This window comes from Leiobunum rupestre, chromosome 9 (assembly GCF_980474605.1).
Source record: "Leiobunum rupestre chromosome 9, qqLeiRupe1.1.hap1, whole genome shotgun sequence".
Classification (NCBI taxonomy): Eukaryota; Metazoa; Arthropoda; class Arachnida; order Opiliones; family Sclerosomatidae; genus Leiobunum; species Leiobunum rupestre.
Genome location: NC_143392.1, coordinates 21,677,850 through 21,691,726, shown reverse-complemented (window position 1 = coordinate 21,691,726; position 13,877 = coordinate 21,677,850). Strand labels below are relative to the sequence as shown.

Here is a 13,877-nt window from a genome sequence, read left to right as displayed (position 1 = left end):
ATTCTAAATTTAGTTCTCAGCACAGAGCTCCCTTCTGTCTAAATATAGCCAAGGCGAAATATACTATTACCAAGGACCATAACACGCTACTCATTTCGAGTGCAAGTCCTATTCGGAGCTTGGCGAGAGTGTCAGTGTCGGGAAAAGGTTCCGTCAGGAAATTAGCATTAAAACAATAGGAATGTTACTATCGAGGAGTGTACCCGAGGTGTAAATCACCGATTTTGATGAAACTCGGGGGGTATGTAGATCTTGGGGTAATATTAATTTTCACCAAGGGAAAATTTACGCTGGGCTTCCGTTTTGCTATGGCAACCGAAAATGTTTTTGACAACAAAAAATGAAAAAATCTACATTTAAAAAAGCATGGGATTTTATTATTTGGTTTTTCCGCATTTTTATAATTAAAACCAAAGAATTATCAATCAATCGACATTTAATTTAATATTCGGCCCATTCTTTGCGTGGTGACTTCATTGAACCAAAGATAATATATGTATAACTAGATTTAAATTCATCGAACTTTATTTTCGATTGACGGTATTGTAACGAAGCGATTACCTACTTCCAACTCTTGACCTCCGAAAAATCGGCCTCCATAGGTTGGTGTAGGGCGCTATTTATAGTTGGTAACCATAGTAACCATGGAGCTAATTTAGTTCGGAGTTCCGGCATTAAGTGGGTAAACGCTATTAACTACACGCCAGGCAGTGGTTTCGTACCTGGGCTACGAGGTCTATATTATCTTTGATTGAACGCAGCACCAGTGGTATACTAACTTTGTAAAACTTTTATATCGGGAAAACAATGTTTTTGGTTTTAATATAAGGAAAAGTTTCTTCCTCGGTTCATTAGAGTGTAATTTTGACATTTCATATCATTGTACGGAAATATATAGGCGGTATAAAGTTTGAGCTCTGCTGCGGTGTAAAATGCCTCGAGTTTCTACAAAACTGAAATAGTGCTTGCCTGCTTTCGAAAAATTCCCATAGATGGCGCCACAATAAATACCAAAGTAAGACGTATATTTTCCTTTCTCCGGTTTGTACAAAATTAAAACAGGGTGTAGAGTCTGCTTTCAAAATATTGCCGTAGATGGCGCCACAATAAATACCAAAGTAAGACGTGTAGTTTCCTATTCTCCGGTTTATACCAAATAAAAACCGTGTCTAGTGTCTGCTTGATGGCGCCACAATAAATACTAAAGTGGCCTGTTTAATCTCCTTTTATCTCGTTTCTACAACGTAATATCTGTTTCTGAAAATTGATATAGATGGCACCACAATAAATGGAAGTGTGTGGTATTACGAAACATACTTTTACTTAGGGTGAACTTAACACTGTACAGATTATGCCCGCGTAGGGGGAACGTGAAGGGTAAACAGTCTGCGCGCAACAAAGCGAATGCTACTGCTACGCCCTCTTTTGGTTGCCGTCAATAGCTAAATAGCGTATTGACAGACGCTAATAAGCCACGTTCACACGTACCCTCGGAAACCTTTCGCCTCGTTTCGATCTCGCTGCGGTTCTTAGCATTTGTAAATCGTTTTGTTCACACGTTCATTTTCCAGTGAGTTTTGAATAAAATCGGACATGCGTAGTATAGAAATATAATTAGAAGTTCGTCTGCTCACGCATTTGAGTTACGTTTCAAAACATTCAAACCCAGAAGAAATTTGTTGTATTTTTTAAACAAATAGACAAAAAGTTGCGAAACATTTTCTTCTAAAAAAGGCATACAAATTTTATTAGCCGCAAAAAAATTCACGATTAGCGATTTAAAAAAAAAGGCTCATGGTTCACAAAAGCCGACTCGATGACGCCACTGGAATCGCTGCCAAAATGGTCAACGATGCGGTTCAGCCGAAGCGATCTGAAACGCTGGCACGCGCAACGGTAACTGTTCACACGACGGGATACACACGTTGCAGAGAGGGTATGTGTGAACGCGGCTAAAGTGTTTGGCAACCAGTACATTGAAGACGCGTAACAATTGCAACCCCCTGATTTGGGCATTTTTCTCTAATTTGAAAGAAAAGCAGATGATAGATCATAGTGTGCTACTTAGGAAGAGCTTAATGCGGCAGCGCCACCTAGACTCGTTTCGGTCGTAAATAGTATATTTCTTTAAAAGCATTAGATCCAGGAAAAACAAATTAATCCGCCCAAATTCAATACACTCTCTAGGTGCGACATTTAAAATTCTTCGCGCGTACAGTTTTCTAAGAATGAAATGATTCAATTTATTTATCGCTTAATCAAAATAAAATATCTCTCCGCTCCCGGAGATAAAAGATCAAGGATTGGGGGATCATATCACTGCTGCTTGGTCGAGAGCCCCTCGCTTTGTCCCGAGCATGCGCGTTGGCTCCCCGTATCTCTCTCTCTCTCTTTTGCTCTCGGCTATAATGTCTCCTCTCTCAGTTATTTGAGTTAGTTGACGTCGGTGTGGGGTCTTGGGTACACTTTCCAAAACTCCAATAAAAGCTACCGGCGAATATTTCGCTTTCAACAATTAGCGTTCGTGAAACATTTGGCTTTTTGAAAGCTTCGTTATTTAATATAGACAATTTAAACTCATCGAATAAGGGCGATATAAAATGGTATCGCTTTTTTAATAACTTAAAAGAAGCGTAGTGAAATATTGGACCATAGTGACGAAATGGAAATGCCTTATTTCAATGACACTTTCAACGCGACTGGTGACGGTGTGGTGAGAGCGGCGTCCAATTCAGGCGAGATTTCTATAAGTTACGAGACGGCGGACGTCAGTTTGGAAGCGTTGGGTCCAAGCATGCAAATCTTCCTGGTGACTCTGTACTCGCTGACCGCCTTCTTGGCTTTCGCCGGGAATATAACGGCCATCACCGTCCTGCTGTTCGGGAAGAGTTTCTCCAAAGAGTTGCGCGTCTTCTTGATCAACTTGGCGTTGAGTGACATTGCCATGGCCATCTTCAGCATTCCTTTCACGTACACGGACTTTATGCTGGGACGCTGGATATTCGCGCCCGTCTTCTGTCCCGTTGTCCTCTTCATGCAGCATGTCTCCGTCATTGTCAGCGTCTATACCCTGACCGCCGTTGGCCTGGACAGGTAATCGACCTTTTCGCTAATTGTCTTTTTATATGATGCTGTCTGTAAAATTTCTTACTGGAATTGGCTTTTTTTATGTGGGTTTAACAATTTATTCTTCGGAAGTGGCTAAGAGGGTTAGCCACTTTGTAAACATGTCTACAAATCGTTAATAATAACGGGAAATTAATTAGAAAAATCATAGAGTGAACTCGGTGGGACTCATATAAATATTAATATAAATCAGTGTTTATCTCAAAATAATTTAGATCACAAAATTTAGAAAACTCAGTTAAAATCGCAGTAAATTTAGATAACTCTGTAAAGATTACAGAAACTTTAAAGAACTGAGTGGAAAACGCAGTAAATTTAGAAAAAAGAGGAAAACGCAGTAAATTTAGAAAAAATAGGAAATCGCAGTAAATTTAGAAAAAAGAGGAAATCGCAGTAAATTTAGAAAACCCAGTTAAAATCACAGTAAATTTAGATAACTCTGTGGAAATTACAGAAACTTTAAAGAACTGAGTGGAAAACGCAGTAAATTTAGAAAAATGAGGAAATTACAGAAACTTTAAAGAACTGAGTGGAAAACGCAGTAAATTTAGAAAAATAAGGAAATTACAGAAACTTTAAAGAACTGAGTGGAAAACGCAGTAAATTTAGAAAAAAGAGGAAATCGCAGTAAATTTAGAAAACTCAGTTAAAATCACAGTAAATTTAGATAACTCTGTGGAAATCACAGAAACTTTAGAGGACTCAGTTAAAATTACAGAAACTTAGAGAACTCAGTGGAAATTACAGTAAATTTAGAAAATTCAGTGGAAATCAGAGTTCGTTTCTAAAATCAATAATCAGGCGTACACAATGTTTTACGAGTTACAACACCATCGGATTTTGTTAATTCTTACTAATTTAAATATTCGACCATCCTAAATGCTACAAGTTACTTAGTTAAACATAGAATTGGTGGATATTTTCGTCGCGGAAATCTCCAAAACTCTGGTCTATTGTTCGCGTATGAACATTTCTAGAATCTAAATTTTTTTAAACTCCAGACAAGATTATTTTTTATTTGTCCCGGAGGTTGGAAACATTTTTCCATTCCAAAAGTGGACTTCTGTCGTAACTTTTAGCGAGGAAATAATCCGAAATCTCGACCTTTGAACGTTCTGACTCGCGAAACTTCATTTCCATAATCCATTTATATACGCGAGTTCCGACTTACTTTGGCGTGGAAGTCGTTTTCTTGGGGCTTCGAGTTGACACCTATCTCAGGTCCAATTTCTTCTTCTAGCCCTTCCGTTTGCGCCTCGGAAGCCGATATCTCCAAAAGTATTTCCATCTCTTTTATTTGAACAACGACGAAAGATATGGCGAAGGCGTTTAGTTTATATATTTTTGTCCCGAGGTATGGATGCAAAAAATTTTAAAATGAATTTTGAGTCGACCTCCTGTTCTCTTGTTTGACTTTCGATATGGTTCAAAGAATATTTCCCCCTTAATTCGCCGGCCGAAGAGATTTGTCATGTTTATTTTACCGTCATTTAAATTCTTTTAGTTTCGGGTTCAATATTTTTGATGAATAGTGTAGTTTTTGGACTCGCAAACTACGACCGCCCTTCTAGCTTAGAGCGGTATTTTGGATATTTAGATTGAAAATTAGAAAGCTGTATAACGTTTTACAGCAGATTTCTCTGAGTGATCTAATGAAGACACTACTAGTCGTATATAATTTTTTTATTACCACCAAAGGATTACTGACATGACAAATATTCGATCTTTCAGCATTTCAAGTTATTTCTTTATTGAATAATTAAATTTAAAGACTTGAACGACCGCCAGAGGAGAAGACAACAGGTGAGTTGCAACCACAGAAAGATCTGATGATCTCTACGTCGCCCGTAAAACTTTAAGGATAGCCGAAACCGATAAACTATTCATATCACGAAAACTTATTTTCGTTCTTTTATTTACTCAGATTTTACTGCGAAACTACGGAATCAGAAGTGACATAATTTCAAGTCGTATGCCGAAGTTTAAAATTTTTCAAGAAACCGTCGAACCTTCAAGAAATAGCGAAGTTTTAGTTCCTGTATTTACCAGTTTCCACCTACCGAGTAGCTAGCGCTAAAATACTTGAAATAATTTTAATCGCGAGTGTTAATTAATAATAGTTAATTAAAATGAATCATTAAAAATAGCTGAATTCATATAAAACGAGGAAGTCGTTTTCTTGAGAGCTCTAAAAAACAATTTGCGTTTTAAATTAACTTTTTAATCACCATTTTTTCCAGGTAAATTGTTTGTTTTTTTTTAATAATAATCAGCTAGGCTAATACCCAAGGCACCACCTTAAGCCTACGTCATCAAGCGGCTTTTAAAGCCATTAATTCAGGTGGCCGGGTTAAAATGCGTAGGAGGGTGGTGGCAAGCCCTTCATGCCACGCGAGCCAACAGCTCCCTACACTAACTATTACCGTTAACCTCAACACAAGTTTTTATGGAAGGGGAAACCGAAGAGCTCGGGTTAAAACCCCTTTAACCAGTGGGGAGAGAACTTGCAAACTCTACGCAGAAGGAGTTGTTCCGAGTTTTACTTACTTATTTGAATGAATTTCTATTTTTTTAAATAATTAGGGAAAATAGGTAAAAAATACTTGCTTAGTTAAATATTTAATGCTCCGAAAAAAAAAGGACATGATAATGAAGATGTTGATTCAAAGATTTTTATTGTTTCACGTAAGCGGATTTATCGCTTCCGTTAATTATGGACATAGATATTGCGAAGTAATTTTACTTAATTTTTACACGCTTTACTAATAGTTGCTGAAGTTTCTCAAGATACAAGGCGATGACAATAAATCGTTATTTCTAACCAAAATATATCAATTACTATATTACAATAACCGTGGGGATTCCACGGGAATAAGATTATGACGTTATTTTCGGTTAGGGAATGGATGGGAAAGGTAATTTTGAACTGGGAAATGGGGGGAATCCAAGGGGTCGGACATTCAAAGAAATCCCGTACACTTTCCAAGAAATTCGAAATCCAGCCGAGCTTTCCCCAGTTCTAAATTGCCTTTCCCATCCATTACCGAAAATAAGAAAATAATATGATTCCCCCGAAGGGTCGTACATTCACCAAAAATGTTTATGGGTATTGAAATCCGGGATTTCACGCTGGATTTCAAGATTTCATGTTGGATTTAGGATTTCTAAGCTTTTGCCCCGGATTCCGTTGTTTATCGTCGGATTTCGAGGTTTTTCGTTGGATTTCTGGATTTCTTGCCGGATTTCTAGATTTATTCAAAATACGTAGATTTATTCAAAATACGTAGATTTATTCAAAATACGTAGATTTATTCAAAATACGTAGATTTATTCAAAATACGTAGATTTATTCAAAATACGTAGATTTATTCAAAATACGTAGATTTATTCAAAATACGTAGATTTATTCAAAATACGTAGATTTATTCAAAATACGTAGATTTATTCAAAATACGTAGATTTATTCAAAATACGTAGATTTATTCAAAATACGTAGATTTATTCAAAATACGTAGATTTATTCAAAATACGTAGATTTATTCAAAATACGTAGATTTATTCAAAATACGTAGATTTATTCAAAATACGTAGATTTATTCAAAATACGTAGATTTATTCAAAATACGTAGATTTATTCAAAATACGTAGATTTATTCAAAATACGTAGATTTATTCAAAATACGTAGATTTATTCAAAATACGTAGATTTATTCAAAATACGTAGATTTATTCAAAATACGTAGATTTATTCAAAATACGTAGATTTATTCAAAATACGTAGATTTATTCAAAATACGTAGATTTATTCAAAATACGTAGATTTATTCAAAATACGTAGATTTATTCAAAATACGTAGATTTATTCAAAATACGTAGATTTATTCAAAATACGTAGATTTATTCAAAATACGTAGATTTATTCAAAATACGTAGATTTATTCAAAATACGTAGATTTATTCAAAATACGTAGATTTATTCAAAATACGTAGATTTATTCAAAATACGTAGATTTATTCAAAATACGTAGATTTATTCAAAATACGTAGATTTATTCAAAATACGTAGATTTATTCAAAATACGTAGATTTATTCAAAATACGTAGATTTATTCAAAATACGTAGATTTATTCAAAATACGTAGATTTATTCAAAATACGTAGATTTATTCAAAATACGTAGATTTATTCAAAATACGTAGATTTATTCAAAATACGTAGATTTATTCAAAATACGTAGATTTATTCAAAATACGTAGATTTATTCAAAATACGTAGATTTATTCAAAATACGTAGATTTATTCAAAATACGTAGATTTATTCAAAATACGTAGATTTATTCAAAATACGTAGATTTATTCAAAATACGTAGATTTATTCAAAATCCGTATCCGTAGATTTATTCAAAATCCGTTTATTTATTTAAAATCCGTAGATTTATTCAAAATCCGTTTATTTATTTAAAATCCGTAGATTTATTCAAAATTCGTTTATTTATTTAAAATCCGTAGATTTATTCAAAATCTCGAAATCCGGCAAGAAATCCAGAAATCCGACGAGAAATCCCGAAATCCAGGACAAAAGTTTAGAAATCCGAAATCCAACAAGAGATCTTGAAATCCAGCGTGAAATCCCGGATTTAAAAATCCCGTACACATTTTTGGTGAATGTCCGACCCCGATAAGGGAAATCATATTGTTTTCTTATTTTCGGATAAGTAATTTGGGAAAAGCAATTTTGAACTGGTGAATGCTCGGGAATTTTAATCTAGTTGAAATACTTTGAATCACGATGGAGCGAGAATGAGAAAACTTTGTCAAATTGAATGGTAAATATTTGAATAGAAATAGGATGGGAAATTATTTCAACGTGAATGTTCTGGGATGGTAACGTTTCTGCTTCGAATGCAGATCTCTATACTACAAATCTAGTTAAAGGAGTTTAATATTTATATTTCCGATTAGTTTTATCCAATTAAAAGAATTAACGTGTATGGAAATTATTATATTTTATTATTGTCGCTAAGCCTCGCTCCTTAAATCCTTCGGCTGTTCTCCTTCTGAGAATCTCGAAAGCTTGGGCAACAAAAGTATTTGCGTTTCCAATACGTTGCGGACATTTTTACCTCTCCGAGGGGACTTTGTACCCTAGGAGGGGTTATACAACCACCGTGTCTGTCTGTCTGTGGGTTTGTCTGTCAGGCCTGCGAACGCGTTCGCATTTTCGGGGCAAAGCGTAATCACTGCGTACCCAATTTCTTAGAATCAAGGAAAAGGTTTTTCCAAAAGCGCCCTCTTTATGTCATTGGGTGTAGTATAATTTTTTAATCGGCCGGGATTCGAATCCAAGCCCTCTTGAACGACAGGTGAGCGTTCTACCGCAGAACCACGGATACAGTTACACTTCACTGAAAATTTAAAACTCTTCCGAGGAGAGGTATATTTTGGCTTGCCAACTTGTTCTCCATCGTCACTGTTTGCAAAAATTTCGGTAACCAGAAGTGTTCGCTTTCCTCTTGAAAGATTCGACCCTTCCACGTACATAATGGATAGGTCAATTCCCTTTCATTAACCGTAGTTGGACCATGGCGAGATAGTTACGCGGTGTGCCCTCCGCGCTACAACCAACAAAGAACAAAGGTGGTCTTCCGTACAATTAATTAAATCGCGTTAATTTAGGCAGCATCCAACAATCGAGTGTTTTCGAAAGTGGAGCTGAGGAGAGTTTAGTCCGAAGTCCTCGGAACTAAAACTCCCCGAAGTACGAGGGAACCTCTTTGTCTCCATCGCCACAGAAACCGAGTGAAGCGAGTCGCCTCTCGCAGGGAACGTCGATAAAATAAAAATCGCGACAGTCGAGTTGGACAATGCGACGGCTCAACCGGTTCCCCAAGGTACCGGGAACACTTTTGTTGGCTTCAAGTAGGGCGTTGACAAAGCAACTCAAAGGAGTTTAACTAGAGTTTTAAGAAATAGACGCGTCGAAGTACAAATATTGTCAATTTTTTTTATTTATAATACTATCCTCTTATTTTTCACGGATGTATGGATTCTCCTAATGCACTTGGTCTCTTTTGGGATACAAATTCCCTTTTTGCACTTGCTAAGTAGCTTCGATTGAAGTAGAAAAGCCTGAAGTATATAACATATCTCTTAAAAGTACACTCAAGAATGTATTGAAGTTACTAAGAATATTTCAGCATAGCATTAACCCCTGTTCGTCCGCATTTAAGGCGCATTCAAGGTTATACCATATAGCAAACTTGAATGGGAAAGCGGACGAATTTAAGCTCCAAAGGCTGCGAGGATGGGAATCAGAATCCTGTAGTCCAATATTCTTAGTAACGTCAATACATTCTTGGTATACTACTATGTATTATAACCCGGCCACCTGGCTTTAAAAGTCGCGTGATGACTTAGGTTTAAGGTGGTGCCTTGGGTAGTAGCCTAGCTGATACATCCATCTCTCAATACTACCATGAATCTATTTAACCCATGAATATTCAACTCTATCATTAGCCATGGTATACTACGAGAAAACGAGGGCGGAGCCTATTTTCGCGACACACGAGTATATTTACTTTTTTCAGTCAATAAGAACGAATTCGCGAAATGATGTCATTTTAGCGCAAGATAGTTTACGAGAGCAGAACCACCGCGAAATGATTTCTCACGGCCGGTTCGCGTTACTTTGTTAAAAATTAGTTTTTTAGTTATAAATTTTTCTAGAATAGAAATACAAAATGAAGGAATGTAACTCCGATCTTTTGAAATACTGAGGCTCTTTCCATGAGCGCACCCAGAGCGACCTTTCGGTGTCTCGGCATCTGAACGGTCATGGAAACGCGTTAGTGCGATAAAAGTGGTCGACCTTCTTGGCACGACAAAAGAGGTGTTCCGGGGATAAAATATCGCTCCTTTTTGTTTCTTGGAAACGGTCATCGCATCGTTCTCACTACATTTTGGGTGTTTCTCTCCTTATTCCTTCTATACTCGGTGTGCCTCTTAGCCAATTTCCGAATTGAAAAACAACTGCTAAATCTAGCGCTTCTAATTTCTATCTGAACATATCAATCCTTTATCTTTTTCTCACATGATCAGGTACAATCTGAATTATAAATCCAAACTGCTTCACTAATTTCACCGTCAAATTTACATTTAAATGAACGTATAAATTTGTGGCGTAAGCGTAAGTCAAATTAGTTTGGGTGAAAGTCGAGTTTGACTTAATCCACCGCATTGGGCTAGAAAGAAGATATTAGGATAAATGCTTCAAAGTGCCAGTTAGTAGCACTACAAATGGAGCGATTTACTCATCAGTGGGGGTTCGATTCGACAATGGAAACAGGCGGCGATATCGCGTCGCGTAATTTTCATGACCGTTCAGATGCGTCGACACCGAAAGGTCGCTCTGGGTGCGCTCATGGAAAGAGCCTAACTATCGAATTTCTGTAAGGTTTTTTTAGTGTTGTTAATTTTCCGGAAAAATAAAATGCGGAAAAATTTCCAGAAAATTTTCCGCAAATCGGAAAAATAAAAAATTGAAACATAAATTACTTTTTAAGGGTTTTTAATTTTTTATCGGTGTAAAATGTCTAATATCAGTAAACATACTAAAAAAACATTAAAAGTGTTACATTGTTAATCGGTTTAAACTAGTCTAGAGGTTAAGTTTTACTTTTAGATTAGAAAAAATGAGGCGAAAATGCCGCTTTATTTAAATTTGCAAACAATATATTAGACTAATCATGGAATGAAAATTTTTTTTTATTTTTTTCGGAAAATTTCCGAGCGGGAAATTTTCCGTCTTACAACACCAGTTTTTTTTAACAGTTTAAAGTTTTTATTGCCAATTTTTTTCAAAGTCGGGCGTAATGTAGACCTATATGAGATATGAAATTTCCCAAAAGGAGACGTTGCACTACCCATTCGATTTGCCATGGCAACCGAAAATGGTTTTGAACACTCAAAACAAAAATAGGATTTTTTATTTATTTTACCCAAAAATGTTCCAATTTACCCAAACTTGATGAAATTTACCGAAATGTGTTTCAAATTACACATTTCGTGATTTTCAAATCTTAAAAAAATTTCGTAGCTGTGAACCCGAGAAAATCCCATGCTTTTTTAAATGGAGATTTTTTTTGGTATTAAGTGATCAAAAATATTTTCGGTTGCCATGGCAAATCGAATGGGTAGCGCACCGTCTCCTTTTGGGAAATTTCATATCTCAAATAGGTCTACATTACGCCCGACTTTGAACCAAATCGGAAATGAACACCTCGGGTACTCTCCTTGTCAGTATAAACATAACTCTCGAATCAGCAACGGGGAAAAATACTCGTCTCGGCTCATCAATATTTTTGTTAAACAAGAGAGCTCGTCTCGGGCGCAAATTTTTTTCTCCTAAGCACAAGAGCTCGTCTCGAACTCACAATTCCTCTCCCTAAACATTTGAGCAGCTCTCGGGCTCATACTTATCTCTGTTAATAACAAGGACTCGTCTTAGTCTCATAAGAATTTGCATAACTCGTGGTGCTCATTTCAGTCTTTTAATATATTTTTTTTAAGTCCTAATGTTTTTTCATATTGATATATAAATCATAAGTCAATAGCCAATTACCCAGTAGGCCAGAACTCTCTTCAAGGGCGACGCAAACAGCACGTAATCAAAGTTGGTCGTGTCGGTGAGAAAGAAAGCGTTACGGTTACGGCACGTGTTACTCTGCGCCGCAGCGCTCCCAGTGGCCAAGGGAAACATAATCGTGCAAGAACGGACACATAACTGTCCCTTAAAAATTAAAAGGTCTCATATCGGGCTCGTTTCCAAAAATATGGTCTCAGCTCGTACTCGTAGTAATTAATACACTATATTATATTGGACTCAGCTCATGCTCACAGCAATTTACTATACTTTAATGGTCTCATCTCGAGCTCACAAAAATATGCTATACTATAAAAGTCTCATCTAAATGACCATTACGTTTTGGTCTCTTCTCGGGCTCGTATCATTCTCATCATAAAGCCTGGGCTCAGTCTCAAATCGAGCTCGGGCTCTTAGTGTGAGACGAGCCCGTTCAGCTATGTCATTTGGTGGAAAGTGTGAATATCGTAGGCGGACCAATTAATTGCTTTATCGGAACAAATAATTTGACACCAATAAAGTTGCTATAGTCTGAAACGTACTTGACTGAAGCTTCGAACGCGCGATTCTACAAAAGACAAGTAAGACTCAGAAATTAATTCAGGATGGCTGCTAGATTAAAGAATAAATAAAAATTGAACGTAATTCCGTTTATGGAGCTGTCCTCCTTGGGTGCGCTACTGATGGAACTTTATCTTTTATGGTTGAACTATTTGGAAAACTTTCCAGCAGTACAATCTTTGCGGCAGACTGATTGTTTTACTGAGGGATATATCTGTTGAGCCGTAAAGGGTGTTTGGTGGACACGCTTATTAAAGGTGTTCTGGTTATCACCCTTTTGGGGAGTTCAACAATGGTCGTCGGGGACAGGAACTTAATTGGGATTTTTACGAAAAAGTGCTAAAAGTGCTGGTCATAACGGCTTCAAATCGGAGCGCGTAAGACTCTAAGGGGGAAGACCACTGTGGCCATTGTCTACTTTCGCGCTATTTCAAGCTGAACTCTTTTAATTTTGCATTTTAACAGAACAGCCTCTTGTTTAGTGACTAAAATAATTTTTACAATTTTAAATTTAAAAGTAATTAAGTTATTACGTTTTAATTCGGACCCCCGGAGCTAAACAAGTTTGGCAAGCGCCCAAACTACCCTTTAGTTAGGACCTTATACTTCGTTAACTATTAATATTAGAATTATCAAAATTATTTTAAGCACTAGAGTTCAGCCTAATAAGAAAAATATAATTCAATTATGTAATTGTTAAAACAGAAACGTTCAGCTTGAACGAAAAAGAGGCTTTTACTGTATTCTTCCCCTTTAAATGGAATGTAACATATAGCTTGAGAGCAAATGTCAAGCAAGTCAAGATAAGTGAATTTTAAAATAAATTCCAAATAATAATCCTCGAGTGTTTCTACATATGAATCGTAACTTCAATTTTAATATTACTTTAACCTAGGAGCAACAAACACAAGGAGAACGCAGCTAGCCTTTGAACACGCTAACGCAGAGTTGTGTACAAATTTCATTGGACGAACCTTTACGCTGAACGTTTTACGGAAAGGGGTAAGACAATTTCCGAATTTTCCCCTTCCCCCGGCAGCAGGCGCTAAAGCGTCTAACCAATGAATAATTGAATACTGTACGCAAGAAAATGCACGACTTTTGACGGGTTGCGTTCTCCTTGTGTGGGGTGCTGTGTTTGTTGCTCCTAACTTTAACATTATTTTTAGTATATTTAAATTATTAGATTATTATGACCATGATTATAGATATAAAACAAAAACCTTGTTTTTCTCAAAATGGGTTTTTTAGACTCGCTTTACTTTTGCTCTCAGGTAGCGTGTAAAATTAGAAGACCAAATTTTTTACCCGCGGAGTAATACACGCGGTAAATGCTCAATCGTGAGGCGGTGTACGCTTCCGCGGCTTGGGGATACCATACTCTTTATGTGGGCTGGTGGGGTAGTTAGCTTTTTTTGGCTCGCAGCAAGAGGAGCCGAGTTCGATCCATGCTTGTGGCACTGGCTTCCTCCCTTTCGATAAAAACGTGTTGAGGTTAACGGTAATAGCATAAGTAACATTATACCCCTAAGTATCACACTTGAAGCCT

General features: G+C 36.7%; 2 protein-coding genes across 2 annotated transcripts in view; one reads left to right on the top strand and one right to left on the bottom strand.

Annotated features, from left to right (window-relative positions):
- The window catches only part of LOC149926841 (uncharacterized), a 293,606-nt gene that overhangs the window by 171,904 nt on the left and 107,825 nt on the right, over positions 1–13,877 (bottom strand). The gene's annotated exons all lie outside the window — the stretch shown is intronic.
- The window catches only part of LOC149926842 (RYamide receptor-like), a 99,986-nt gene continuing 88,771 nt past the window's right edge, over positions 2,663–13,877 (top strand). Inside the window, exon 1 of the mRNA XM_090157764.1 lies at positions 2,663–3,093. Within this exon, the coding sequence (XP_090013890.1) occupies positions 2,663–3,093 (431 nt within the window). The remainder of the gene's footprint in view (positions 3,094–13,877) is intronic.